The 14,954-nt window shown below is 47.8% G+C and overlaps 1 protein-coding gene across 4 annotated transcripts in view; it reads right to left on the bottom strand.

The window, feature by feature from the left end:
* The window catches only part of ATRN (attractin), a 167,947-nt gene that overhangs the window by 81,719 nt on the left and 71,274 nt on the right, over positions 1–14,954 (bottom strand). For all 4 annotated transcript variants that reach the window (XM_083631612.1, XM_083631614.1, XM_083631615.1 and 1 more), the window contains exons 11-18: positions 14,008–14,092; positions 9,945–10,165; positions 8,924–9,045; positions 5,536–5,674; positions 4,915–5,096; positions 3,922–4,138; positions 2,172–2,357; positions 922–1,161 (exon numbers count right to left, since the gene is read on the bottom strand). In XM_083631612.1, the coding sequence (XP_083487738.1) occupies positions 922–1,161; positions 2,172–2,357; positions 3,922–4,138; positions 4,915–5,096; positions 5,536–5,674; positions 8,924–9,045; positions 9,945–10,165; positions 14,008–14,092 (1,392 nt within the window). The remainder of the gene's footprint in view (positions 1–921; positions 1,162–2,171; positions 2,358–3,921; positions 4,139–4,914; positions 5,097–5,535; positions 5,675–8,923; positions 9,046–9,944; positions 10,166–14,007; positions 14,093–14,954) is intronic.

Here is a 14,954-nt window from a genome sequence, read left to right as displayed (position 1 = left end):
CAGTAAGCCTAGCCAATCATGAATCACTGGAAGAAGCGGGACATTTCTCTGCTCTTTCACAACACCAACTCTTCTCCCCCACAAAAAAGGAAAAGGAAAAGGAAAACCAGCCAAGGAAGAAAAGCTTTGCATTCCAATAAACTGTTTTTTTCCCCTGCCCCCATTTCAGGTGACATTAACCCTTATATCTATTCCTATTTTATTTTAACTATTTCCCATAAGGCTGCAGCAGGGGAAGATATGGGACTGCAGGGCTGCTGCACCTGCTTTGGTGAGCTACTAGGTCCATTTGGCTCCTCTTCTCCCACCAACTGTTGAACTTCGACACAGTGGCGTAGCGTGGGGGGTGCAGGGGGGGCCGGGCGCACCGGGCGCAACATCGGGGGGGGGGGCGCGCTCGAGACTCGAGTGCTAAAATCCACGGGTTAGGGGGCGCAAATTACTTGCCTTGCCCCGGGTGCTGACAACCCACGCTACGCCACTGCTTCGACGTGGTCCTTTTAAGAACTTCATACTGTTAGGAACTGTTGTCTGAATTTGCTTTCCCCTCTGCCTTTCCTACTGCAACATGTCTTTTAGGCTGGAAAACTGTGGGCAAGGACTGCCTCATTTATTATGGAGTCTTTTAACTAAAGAGAGGACTAAAAACACTATAAACAAGCAAATGGAGTGGCAGACTTCTACGCTATAAACGTAATATTGCATTCTCTGAAGTTCTCCCTTAACACGGCTAACAACTCTGCACTACTCAGAAATAAGGCACCATTATCTGGTTCCATTTTCAAGAAACTGCACACATTCACTGAAAGATTAAACAAATCCACCCTCTTGCCCCTGCCTACTGGGCATACAAGAGGATCACTTAAGGGTTTTAAGAGATAACTGATCTCCACATCAAATGTGCACTCCTAAATAAGTTACCTGGACAGTGAATAAAGGACCAGTTGTATTTGTTCTCAGCCAGGCACATGCTGACATCGAGGATAGGCTCTTGGTAGGACTTTCCTGTTGCTGGTGGAGGTGAAGGCGGCATCTTCACTGGACCTCTGGAAGAGCCTTCAATGCACTTCCCCTTGCCTGTATTACTGGGATCTGTACACCAGCCACAGCCAGGCTGCTCCAGACAGTGCCCACAAGTGAAGTAGCCAGAACAGTTTTCAGCTGCGGAGATAAAGAGAACTTCCAGGTTAAGGAAAGAAGCCACCAGGGCTTTAAGGCTTCACATCCTGGGCTGGTTCACATGCAACAACAGCACACCAGGGTCTGAACATCCTCCCGCTTGCACACTGCCTTTTTCGCATTCTGTTTCGATCCTGGCTGGCTCCAAGAAGTCAGAGTTTGCCATTAAAGCTGAATGAGCAAACTACAGCCTGCAACCTGCCTTCCAAGCAGCAACTGGGAAGCGTAATGTGAAGAGGGCTGTTTTTTTTTTCCTTGTAGGTTAGGACTTTCCAAATATCAATAATGCAATCATAAATAAAGATGAATGGAATTTTAAAACAGGGCCTGGGTTGCATCTGGGTAGCCCGGTAAATACTGTGCAGGAAAACTGGTGTTGGAGGCTTCACCTGGAACTCTACCGGCTGGAGGCAGTAGCCTGGCAGGATGCAGACAAATGAGAGCCTCAAAAGTCCTACTCAGTATGGGGGATCCTAACATATTCCTCTGGATTTAAACCACTGCAACTTGCCCACAGCCACCCTGTTAATCTGGGGAGCAGCTTTGGGATCCTGTCCTCTGCCCTACAACGAGCACACATACGAGTAAAATTCCTTCTCCAGTCCAACAGAAGAATATAATAAAATCTGTATACCCCTTCCTCCATAGATCTCAGGGCAGTTCGCAACATAAAAATGTAAGATAAAAGCGCAAAATACAGGCAGCAACTATTTCACACAGGGGTTCCAATCCCAGGCCCTGTGTGTGCAGCAGAGCACATATAAACGCACCCCACCCCGTTATACCCCCCTTCTGCCATCTTCCAGGTCCAAAAGGACCCTGCATCGGTGAGTGCACATCAATTGGATGCCCCCCAAAAATAGTCGCTTCCTGTGCATAAATATACTAGGTGCAGGGACCATTGGACAATGCCTGCCAAAGCAACCACCCCCTTTATGGAACTGCCCCACACAACAACTGTTGAGATCCCCATCAGCCAAGGGATTGCTTACGTGGACAGCTGCTCACGGTATGCCACTCCATGCACTGGCCATAAGGGAAAGAGGCCACATAAGCACTGGAGTCCACGCACTGTTTCTTGTTGCTGCACCACATACACTCAGAGTTGCTGCTGGTGCATTCGCTGCACACCGTTCTCAAGCCACAGGGGGTACGGCACTGCTTGGCACTGTGGTTGGCTTCGCATTCAACAAAAAAAAGGGGGGATTAGCGCAAGCATATTTTACCATAAGAGACATTTACAAGCCTTTTTCTTTTCTTCCACCTTGAAGCCAAAGGTTAACACTATATTGCTGGTGAAAAGAATCCAACTTTCTCCTCTTGACCCCCCAAAGACTGCTGAATCCTGACACCACTTCTTGTCAGCATCACTGTGGTCCTTCCCATTCTTTACTAATAAAGCTCTTATCCATTAAGGAAGCTACTGTAGCCTTCTTGCTGACAGACCTCTTTCCGCAACCCGGACAATTCAAAACGGCTCTCGAGTTCAGCTCCGTGCCTGATTATCCATTTAATTTCCCCTTGAGGCTTTAGCCCTTGAGGTCACACTCTGCAGGAACGCCAAGGTTCTTCAAGATAAACCACAGCTCCCTAGACTTTAAAAGCTGGAGCTCACATTTTGATCAGCAGTGGGATGGTGTCAAAGGACTCCACAAAAGCAAGTTATCACCACTCTGACAGTGGAACAGACTCCCTCAGGAAGTGGTGGACTCTCCTTCATTGGAAGTTTCTAAGCAGAGGTTGGATGGCCACCAGTCATGGATGCTTCAGCTGAGATTCCTGCATTGCTTCCTATGTTCCTGAGTCAGACAACTGATCCATCTAGCTCAGTGTTTTCAAACGCAGCAGCTCCCCAGAGTTTCATACGGGGGACATTCCCAGCTGTAGCTGGAGATGCCGGGGACTGAACCTCCAGATGAACCTGCAGACGGGACCTTCTGCAGATGAAGCAGATGCTCTACCACTGACCTACCATATTTTCACTCTATAAGACGCACCTTTTTCCTCCTCTAAAAAATAAGGGGAAATGTGTGTGTGTCTTATGGAGCGAATGCAGGCTGCGCAGCTATCCCAGAAGCCAGAACAGCAAGGGGGAGATCTGCGCAGAGCCTCTTGTTGTGATAACTTCACAGTGATGCACGATGAGGGACAGAAGGGAGCCCTTACGGAGCCCCTTCCGTCCTTCATCCTGCCTCTCTGGGAAGCCAGCAGACCAAGAGGCGCTGCACAGCTCTCCCTCTTGCTCTGCTGGGTTAAGCAGAGCAGCGCAGCACCTCTTCAGAAAAGTGGGAGGAGGAAAGGAAGGGGCTCTGTAAGGGCTCCCTTCCTTTCCTCCTCCCGCTTCACCGAAGAGTGCCGCTTCGTCTCGTCCGCCTCTTCCGATCCGCCCAGCAGGGACAACACTGCTAGGTGGCCAGCAGATCCAGTTTCCCCAAAGGGGCAGATGGACCAGCGGCTCCTTAGCCTGATCCTCCCTCCTCCTTCCTCTTCAACAACATTTGATTCAGAATTTTTTTTCCTTGTTTTCCTCCTCTAAAAACTAGGTGCGTCTTATGGTCGGGTGCGTCTTATGGAGTGAGAAATACGGTGAGTCCCTTTCCCTTGAACTGATAGTCCAGTGTGTCGATACAAATCAACTCTAATATTGTGGAAGGAAGAGCCTACACCAATGCATCATTTTGTATTTGCATGCCACCAATAGCAATGGTCTCCACACATGTTCGTCACCAAGAAATATTTTACCAGGCCTTTCGCAGACGCTGCCATTGACTTGGTTGATGCATGTTGCTGCTTTCAGCCCTTGGTTGTTTGGCACCGCCAAGTAGCTGCAGAACCCAATGTCGCTCGGCTCCCCAGGCAGCCACTGGAGTGAGGTGTTCGTGAAGGGAGACATGTCTTCCCAGCACCAGTACGATATGTTGATCTTCCGCAGCCCAACCCAGGGCGTCAGGGCTTTCGGCTAAGAGGAAGGAGGGCGGTATGAGAGTTAAGGAGGAGCACACAGCCACCGTGTGACACACGGGCATTTTCAATGAGCAAAAATATGCTTTCTATTAAGGGATAGGTCTTGCTTAACACATAACGGTCTCTGGGCTGTCAAGATTCGAACAGGGTGCAAGTGAGAGGCAGCAAGCTGCTGAGTTTGCAAGCGAGAAGGTCATTTGTGTCTCTCCACAACCCCCTCATGCTATCGCTGACTTCTTTCTCTAGCTCTCTGCCCCTTCAACGAACACGCATGCTAATTGCGGCAAGTCTCATAGCTATAAGCATACTAGACAGTCAAACCCAGTTGCTAAAATGGAGCCCTAAAACCAGACAACAGCTTGTCAGAGACATAATGGCAAGCCTAGGTGGAAGGCAGGGAGTGGCATCATGAGTGCCCCAAGGGGGATAGAGAGCACAGTGTCACAACTGCCCCACACTAATAAGATTATGGGTAGTTGGGTCTTACAAGATAGCTAGGTGTGGGTTCTCTGCATATGGAACCAAGCCAGGTAAGCCCCAACTTTCAACTGCTAAAGTAGTCAAAAACCAAAAGCAGTTGCTTTTGGGGGATTAACATCAAAAACATAACATTGTACTGAGATGCCAACATTAGCCTTGGTTACAACCTCACAGAGGAATATGAATTTCAACAGCTCCCTTTGAAACGGAGCAACTCAACCTGAGCATTAATGCGCAAGGGCCTCCCTGACCACCCAGACGCAACTTCAAAGGGCATGACGGATCACTCACCGATGACTGTGTTTTCTGGAGTTCTTTAAGAAGGAAATCCACCTTCTTCTGGGTGGTGAGCGACGCCAGAGCGGCATTGTGGCTCCGGCAGTTCAACTTTGCATTGTCATAGCTATCTTTCGTTTGCGTGAGTCTCAGGCAAGAGTTGCCCACCAAGTGCCAGGTGGCCCCACAGATGTTCTCTGTAAAAAAAGAGGGGCGGAAGTTTCACTCTTGCCTCGCTTGTGGCGATCACCCACAGGGACTCAGGTGCCTACAAGGATCTCCAATTCACAAAAATATATATTTAACTCATCAATATACTATCATTTATTTAACTCACTAATAATAATAATAAATAATAATAAAATTTTATTTATATCCTGCCCTCCCCAGCCGAAGCCAGGCTCAGAGTGGCTAACAACAGTAAAAGTAACACAGTTTACCTAAAATCACAATCAATTAATTGAAATACATTCTAAAATCAATTCAGAATCAAATTAATGGCATTAGTTAAAAATAATGTCAGTGCAATAAAGCAATGTAAAAATATAGGCAGGCAGATAGATATTCTTCTCCATTTGGGAGCAAAAGGAAAGGGTAGAAGGATATGTGAATGCTACATTCAAAGAGAAAACATACCAGGCAAAGCAATGCACTCTTGATTCCGACCTTCCCACTGACAGTTCTGATCCAGGCTGCAGCTCTTACAGCTCGTCTTCTTGTTACAGTAAAATGCAGGGTTATCCTTGGGGCAATTTTCAAACGCAGCAATGGGAGTCTAACAGAGACAGCAAAAAGGTACACTTTTTCCTTCACAACATACACAAGATGATTCAACAATTCTGCTAAAGAGACAACTGGGTAGATCTAGCCATGAACACACTCCTTGTGGGGCACCAAAGCCAGCAGAGTTATCTAAACAACTTCAGAAATCCCATTCATCCACCCAGCTTTGAGACCATTCCAGGCTTGGGTTTCATTAGAAGTTCCAGGTCAGTTCCATCAGTTTTGTCACTGATCGTCCCACTGAATAAGAGTTGTTGGCAATGCATTCAAAGTGTGCCTCCCAGGTAGTGACAGCCAAAGGTTTTGAAAATGTTCAGGAAGCAACAGGGCTTTTTAAAGGTGGCTAACTGTAAGGATGCATTCCCAAAACACTTTGGGGCCCATATACTTTTTTAAGTGACTAAAAAGCAAGTTCTTCAGCTGTTGGGACCAAAAAAAGGAAAGAGGGAAAAGGGGGTCCTGAGAGTCAGGGTGTATGAAGAAAGCTTTCCAAATGCAGCTAAATCAAACAACCTGGCAAAGTAGCAGCAATGTGACCTTATCCCTCATTGCTTAGCTCAGCTTTTGCTAACCTACTGCCTCCAGGTGTTTTTGACACTGGGTCCAGCCAGCACAGCTGTCCAAAGACCCATTTCCACCCACTCCAGGACCTTCCAGGCCAAAAGATATGATGTGATCCAACAACATGAGCTAACAGTGTGATGCAGCAGCAAAAAAAACCTAATGCTATTCTAGGTTGCATCAAAAGAAGTATAGTGTCCAGATCAAGGGAAGTCATAAAGGTAAAGGTAAAGGGACCCCTGACCATTAGGTCCAGTCGCGGACTCATCTCATCTCAGTTGCAGCGCTCATATCGCTTTACTGGCCAAGGGAGCCGGCGTACAGCTTCCAGGTCACGTGGCCAGCATGACTAAGCCGGTTCTGGCGAATCAGAGCAGCGCACAAAAACGCCGTTTACCTTCCCGCCAGAGCAGTACCGATTTATCTACTTACAGATTGACGTGCTTTCGAACTGCTAGGTTGGCAGGAGCTGGGACCGAGCAATGGAAGCTCACCCCGTAGCGTGGATCCGAACTGCCGACCTTCCGATCAGCAAGCCCTAGGCTCTGTGGTTTAACCCACAGCGCCACCTGTGTCCCCTAAGGCAAGTAATAATCCCACTCTATTCTGCCTTGGTGAGACCACACCTGGAGTACCGTGGCCCCAATTTTGGCAAGCTGGCACATGTGCAAAGGGTGGCAACAAAGATGATCAAAGGTCTTGAAACCAAGCCTTATGAGGAACGGTTGAAGGAGCTGGGTATGTTAAGCCTGGATAAGAGGAGACTGAGAGGAGATACGATGGCCATCTTCAAATATCTAAAGGGATCCCGCATGGAAGATGGAACAAGCTTGTTTTTTTCCTGCTCTGGAGGGTAGGACTCAAACCCATGGCTTCAGGTTACAAAAAAGGAGATTCCGATTAAAGAGCAGGAAGAAGTTTCTGACAGTAAGAGCTGTTTGATGGACTCCCTTGGGAGGTGGTGGACTCTCCTTCCTTGGAGGTTTTTAAGCAGAGATTAGATGGCCATCTGTCATGGATGCTTTAGCCGAGATTCCTGCATTGCAGGGGGTTGGACTAGATGACTCTCAGTATCCCAGTGCTACAGTTCTATGATTCTATGGCTCAGAGGTCTTGTCCGCACCACACCCCATTGCATGTAGACCTCACTGTCCCTATGCCATAGGAGCCAGAGGCATCTCAACTGGAAAATGGCCCTTTAAAAAATACAGTGGTGCCTCGCAAGACGAAATTAATTCGTTCCGCAAGTTTTTTCTTCTTGCGAGTTTTTCGTCTTGCGAAACACGGATTCCCATAGGAATGCATTGAAAATCAATTAATGCGTTCCTATGGAGACCGCTTGCCAGGCTGGCGGTGCGGAGAAGGGCTTTTCTCCCCACAGCAAGCCTTCAGGACAGGTACGGGAACAGAGGGGAAGGCACGCAGCGCTTCTCCTCTGTTCCCGGGGCTTGCGGTGGGAGGAGGGTTTTTCCTCCCCACCGCCAACATTCAGAACAGCATTCTGAATGTTGGCGGTGGGAAGGAAAACCCTCCTCCCACCGCAAGTCTTCAGGACAGCCATCCAAAGGCTGGCGCGGGGAGAAGGTCTCTCCGCCCCACCGCCAGCCTTCGGAGGAGGTCCGAGGACAGTGGGGAAGACGCGCTGCGCTTCCCCGCTGTCCTGGAGATTTCCCTATGGGCTTTCGTCTTGCGAAGGAAGCCCATAGGGAAATTCGTTTTGCGAAGCGCCTCCAAAACGGAAAACGCTTCGTCTTGCGAGGCGTTCGTCTTGCGGGGCAACACTGTACAAACAGGTCCTCAGAGGAAGATGGGTTGACAGACGGTCTGGACGCATGGAAGCATGCCACTGAGACAACAGCCCTTTTTCTGTAAGCTCCAGCTAGCACTTGTCACACTGATCTGTCCATGGTCCTGACAATCTGTGGTTAAGCCTTCCTGCTGCAAGGGGTGCATTGATCTGGGCCCACAACACAGCACTGACATTCATTTATCCCAACCCTGACCCATGCATGTGAACCTGAACACTGTATAGAACGCCAAAGAACTGAACATCAAAAACGAAAATCCCCTAACTCAGCGGTTCTCAACCTGTGGGTCCCCAGATGTTGTTGGACTACAACTCCCATCATCCCTGAGCTCTGGCCTTGCTAGCTAGGGGTGATGGGAGTTGTAGTCCAACAACATCTGGAGACCCACAGGTTGAGAAAGGCTGCCCTAACTAAAAGGATACAAGGGCATAGGGAGGGTGAGGACGAATAAGGGACTATACTATTTTATTGTAATAACGTGAAAAACCTAATACGCTATAGATAAGAAAGACAAGCAGAGCCACTGATCTAACCCAGCCTGCCTTGGAAGCATCTAATCAAAACAGGAAAGACAAAGGTAGGTCTTCAGTGACTGAGTACGGGGAGATTGTTGTTTGCACCCTGCAACGCTTCTCAGTGTGTGTGACTTGTGTGATTAGGTATAAAAAATAGAAGCGTTTTGGCAGAGTATACACAACCCTTTTGCTTCTCCCCACTCTCTCTTCTAGGATGTTCATTAGTGAGCCACCGAGCACAATTGAAGCAGCCCACCCAGAGCTACGAATTGCAACTGCTTGGCAAAGTCAGCTGCAGTTGCTGACAAGCGCTTTCTTGGCAGCAGACATAAGGGGGGGGGGAGCAGAAACCGTTACCTGGTCTTCTGAGCAGTTGCTGTTCCTTGACACGCACTGGTCGGTGCACCAATGGCACCGGTTTGTGTTGGACGTGCAGCTGTAGCAGTCTGTTATCTGATCGCATTTGTCATGGTCCACAGCTAGTAAGGAAAAGGAAAGACCTGCATGACCAAACAGGGGCCATTCCTAGCAGTCTCAAAAGGTCTACTTGCCCACCGCAATTCGGACACAAGCAACAGGTGTTATTATTTAATTAAATTTGCATGCCGCCCTTCATCCATAAATCTCAGGGCAGTTCGCAGCATAAAAATACTAGATAAAAACACAAAATGCATGAGAAGAACAAGAGCAGAATAATGACCCACCCCTGTCACTGGGCTATTCCATGTCAGACTGTAGCGGGGGACTTTCATATGAATGAATGCTCCTTTATATACATAAAAGGATACTCCACATTGTAAGTCACCATGCACATTAATCTTTTTTTTTTTAATTTCAAAATATAGAGGAGCAACTCTAAAATTCAATGAAGGGGAGCAAGAGGGGTGAGCCATGGGAAAATATGCATTTACTTCAGTTGCACCTATGCAGCTTAGCTGAAGCAGGCAGGCAGTACAGTGGTACCTCGGGTTACAGACGCTTCAGGTTACAGACTCCACTAACCCTGAAATAGTACCTTGGGTTAAGAACTTTGCTTCAGGATGAGAACAGAAATCGCGCAGCAGCGGCGTGGCGGCAGGCCCCATTAGCTAAAGTGGTGCTTCAGGTTAAGAACAGTTTCAGGTTAAGAACGGACCTCCGGAACGAATTAAGTTCTTAACCCGAGGTACCACTGTAACTGCATCTCTGACCACTGTCAATGCTGGCTGGGCCTGACAAGCGCAGCTGTTCAGTGATATCTGAAGGACACTCCCTACATTTTTCAACCCCAAAACCATTCCCCAGCGCTACCAAACAGCCAGTGGAAACATCCCTAACCAAAGGCAGTGTCCAGCATGCCAGAGTAATAAAACCCAGTGGATCTGTCTGCAACACCTACCTGTCCAGCAAGGGCATTCCTCAGCAGCTTTTTGCTCTTGCTGCTCTGTGGCCAGTTCCCACGGGAGGCACTGGAGGGTGGAGCTGTTCCACACGCATCGCAGCCCGGGGCCTGCCCCCGAGCAAGAGGTTGCATTGCTGTAGGCTTCGCAGCTTTCCGGGGCGTATTTTACAATGTCGCTCAACAGCAGGCTGTTAAAACCTCCAAATATATACATATTGCTAACAAAGGAAGGAAAGGGGAAGGGAGAGATCAGTGGCTTGTTCTTTACTTCAAAAGGGAGACCGTGTGAGACACTTCTAACCGACTGATCCACGCACAGAAGCCGTGTTTGAAGATTCCTCTCAAACACTAGGCTTGTTTCCAATTAAAGCACTCCCATTCCATGAGAAGTTGCCTGGTTGTTCAGGAACCTTTGTAGGGCCGTTCACTGTTACTGCAGGCACTGGACCACTTGCAGCCCACTGGCCTTGTCAAGCAGGTAGCAAGCCCACAGGTGCAGTTGGGCTGCACTTAGCTTGGTGGGTTGCAAGTCGGCTTCCATAAAAGTAACATTTCTACAGAGTTCACCACTATCAGAGGGTAGCCAAGCAGCTCTTTATGGCACAAGAATCTAATATATGTGCTAGAAGCCACCCAGAGTAGCTGGGGAAACCCAGCCAGATGGATGGGCCATAAATAATAAAGTTGTTGTTGTTAATAGCTTGCATTGCAACACTAAAAGAGTAAAGAGAGAGGCATAAGGACTAATAGGAACTACTTAGTTCTACATGCTGTGTGTTTGCGCAACTCATCGCGCAAGTCAGGTGTAGGGAACTGCCATCGGCTCAGGGGGGAGAGGGGAAAACCCGGATGGATTACAGAGAGCCCCCAAAGATCGTGGGAAGCAGCTCCTCCTCAGCGGAGGAGAGTAACCATGCCTCCAGTGGAGAGGAGCTTCAGGGCTCGGAGGAGGCGAGGTGGTGCCAGGACACCTTGCCTGGGCAAAGCGGGGAGGAGAGAGGTCCTCCATTACCCATGCCCTCCTTGCGCAGTAAGCTTTCGCGCCGAGAGGGGAGGCGCAGACTGGGCGTCAAGAAACTATTTTGCTGGGGAAGGTTTAAGGACCGCCCACTCATGGATTCTGCCTGTGAATGAGGCAGCCACGGGAGAGTGGCGCTCTGGACAGATAAAGTTTATTCTGGCAGCAAAAGCAAGGCTTCACAGCCGAGCAGGGAGGTATTTGCCTGCTTGCTCTCGAGCAACCCCTTGGAACCCTAACAGGAACCTCTAGCCCTCCAGATGTTGCACTGGCAATGCTCGCTGGGGTTTATGAGAGCTGATGAGGGCAACATCTGGAAGTCCAAAGGTTCCCTGGTATAAGTACATGGTCTGGTATGCAGTTCTGCAATGGGCATGCAAAGAATCTTAGGTGTTTTTAAAAACCTACATCCAGTCTTCTTGGCTACTGAGAAGTTTGGGAAAGTTGCAGCTGGGGCTGGTGGACATCTTGGAAGCAGAAGGGCAAAGTCATGATGCTCATGGCTTCAGTACTCTAAATCATGGGTAGGCAAACTAAGGCCCGGGGGCCAGATGTGGCCCAATCGCCTTCTAAATCTGGCCTGCAGACGGTCAGGGATTCAGCGTGTTTTTACATGAGTAGAATGTGTCCTTTTATTTAAAATGCATCTCTGGGTTATTTGTGGGGCCTGCCCGGTGTTTTTACATGAGTAGAATGTGTACTTTTATTTAAAATGCATCTCTGGGTTATTTGTGGGGCATAGGAATTCTTTCTTTCTTTCTTTCAAAATATAGTCCAGCCCCCCACAAGGTCTGAGGGTCTGCTGAAAAACCTTCCTGACTCCTGCTCTAAATTATCTCAAGTATCTCTTGGTTTACCTCTTCCCCCTCTCCTGACCCTGATCTATGCAGGCCACCCACAAGCCAGTTTCCATGTGCTTCCAGTCCTCCAACCTGGGTCAAAAACTCTAAAGCCGGACTGAGCAATGTGTGGTCTTTCAGATGCTGATGGACTACAATTCCCATCATCCTTGCCAATGGCCCTGCTAGCTGGGGCTGATGGAAGTTGGGAGACCAACGCCATCTGGAGGGCCACGGGTCCCCCTGTCCCTGCCCTAAATCTCTGGCCTATGTGGATGCAAAACTTGCATAATATACTCTGACTGCAGGACTGTTTCCCCACATCCCAACACAGAAATATCATGACGTGCAAAGTGCACAGAGCTCTTAATAACTCTTCTGAGCATCACCTGCACACAAAGGAGGCCGGAGTTTCACAAAAACAGACTTTTTAAGTGAACCTAAGAAGTGTGAAAATTGTTTCTCTGGGTGTTTTAAGACAAAAGAGAAAACTGTGGCGGTACAGATTAAGTGACGGATGGCTGAAGTCAAGTGCGGTGCAGTAGATACAAAACAGAGTTCACAAAAGGGCCAGCAGTAACACAGAGGAGCAGGGAAACGGGTTTTCGCCCAGGAGAAGATTTAAGGCGGAGGCTCTCAGAAAGGCGATAAAACCATGTTGTTATGATAGGAGGTACATTAGCCAGCGAATGGGGTGGAAAAGCTGAGTTGGAAACTGTTGTTCAAAGCAAGGATGGAGGCAAAACTCAATGAGCTAAACAGTCATGTTTCAAAACTAGTAAAAGTACTTCTCCACAATTAACCCATGGAGCTCATTACCACGGGAAGGTAATAGCACGGCAGCGAGCATAAAACTGGCAATAAAGAACAAAAGGGGTGGGGGAAGTTTCAAGCCCACCACAAAAGGTAATGTGTACTCTATACACATTAACACAACTGAGTGTAAGGTTGGGAAAGCATCCATGTTGTCATTTGCATACAGTGTGTTAATCTGCTGGGAATCTGGGAGCAAAAGCCAGCAGCTAAAATATTGGCCCTATCACTTAAATTTGACAATCCACAAGCGCCATGGATGCTGTTGCAAAAGGAAAAGTGACTTGCTTTAATTAGACTTCAGACAAATGGCAGTCCCCTCTTTGTGGTAACAGGTATGGGCACCTGAACTGACGTGGACAACAGAGCAAGACAGCATCGCCCCATGTATCCAAGGTATCCAAATTTGTTTTGTGGAATGGGAAAGGGAGGGGGGTCATTTGTCCAAAAGACAAAACTAATTTTTTCTTATACGCGACGTCTGCAGCAAGAATCCTGGTGGCTAAGTACTGGAAAGGGAATCAGCTACCCACTAGGGGAGAGTGGTGATGTAAGCTTTCAGAATATTTAGAATTAGCCAAATTGACAGATATAATAAGACAAAAACCAAAAAGTGAAGTGAAAAAGGAATGGGAGTGTCTAAATGAGTACCTTAAAAGCCAAGGTTCAAGGACAGAAATCTGGCTGAGTCTGGAATAACCTTGTGAAGTGAAAGGATAAGAAAGAGGGATTTATATCTAGATGCTAGGATAGAGGTGATAAGGAAAACAGGAAGACACAAGGAGAGATAAAGGAGGTGCTGTGGGATTGGTGGAAGTCGATGTTTGTTTTTCTTTTTAGTGTTTATATTATTAACTTGTGAGATATGGATTTGGTTTTTTTTGTTTTGTTTTTGAATGTTGGTTTTTGTGTGTTGTTTTTTTTTATTTTTTTGTGTTGTGTGGAAAATACTAATAAAATTTATAAAAAAATAAAAAGGTAAAGGAGGGAGCACGCAAGTACAAAGGCTCCATCTTTGCTGCCACATGGCTCCCTCTGCCCTCGCACCTGTTGAGGACAAACACTTGAAGCAATGAGCCTGCTGCGCTCCTCTAGGCTCCCCACAGCAGACGTTTATCCTAAACAACAGGGGAAGGGCAAAAGTCAGAGCCCCACAGCCCCTCTGTGCTTGTGCTGCCCCTTCATAGGAGGAACAACAGAATAGGGCTAATGGAATGGGCACAAGTGGCAGCTCTGTGCAGCCATCACAAGCAGCTGATGCAAGTTCAGAGGTCCTGGTCGTGCAGTCAGGAACACCTTCAGCCATGACCTCATGTGGTCAGGAACAGAGTGCAGGACAAGACCCTGGCTCCCCTTCTCCCCACACCCACAAGCCATTCTGCCCTCTTACTTGTTGCTCAGCACAGCAGAGTGTCCAAATCTGTTGACGTCGTGAGGGAGGTCAAGTTGAGGCAGCACGGACCAACAATCGCAAGCTGGAATTAAGCAAGCCTCATTTCAGAGCAGTTCCTTCTGGTACATTAGCTGGCATTTTAGGCGGAACGGGTTTTTTCTTTTGCATTATTCCAAAAGCAATTCAAATGACAACACGGGACGTTCGTTAGCTATTCCAAAGAGCAGATAAGCGCTAAAGTGTTTTGGGAGACACATCCAGCCCAATCCCCGGTGCAATTTCTTAAGGAGACCCCACAAAAGATGAGGGTATACGTAGCTGCCATTATTTTCACCACTCGCCTCATTAACCGGTATGGCAGAACCAGCTTTGTGTTGTCTGCAACCAAGTACCTGCTCTGTACGGCCGGAAGAAGAAAGTCTAACCTGTGCAAAAGGTGTTTTAGGGCTAGACGGTATTATTAAATCCCCAGGGGGGTCTGATTATCTTTTGCAACTAGATAAATTACTCCCCCACCACACACACAAATGAATGTCACAAGTAGCTAAGAGGGGTCCCTGTTCTTTCACTGGTTATTGGGTGAGTGGGCTCAAATCCATTTAGAATACTTTCTGCTTGCCATGGCTTTAAGGCAAGGAGGAAAGCAGCGCAAATCGAACCATCTCTTCATTCCTCTCTCCAAGCTCTCCTAATACCCCCTTTCACATCTGCTTAGATTATTCCCACACAAATACACACTTACCTTGAACGAAACTACAAAAAGTAAAGTACTTGAACCAAAAAAAAGAAAGAAAAGGGCATCAGCCCATAAGGTTTAGCAAAGGGCTTCCTGTCTAGAGTATCATGCCTTTCCCTTCCAGTGATTCAAAATCTTTGGGGTCAAAAGCAACATTGAACCAGCAACAAATGTCCAGCCATTTAAACCCCTTGCAGAAATCAAGAAA

Source organism: Podarcis filfolensis (genome assembly GCF_964270895.1).
Source record: "Podarcis filfolensis genome assembly, chromosome: 9".
NCBI classification, from domain to species: Eukaryota; Metazoa; Chordata; class Lepidosauria; order Squamata; family Lacertidae; genus Podarcis; species Podarcis filfolensis.
This window is presented reverse-complemented; position numbering and strand designations above follow the sequence as displayed.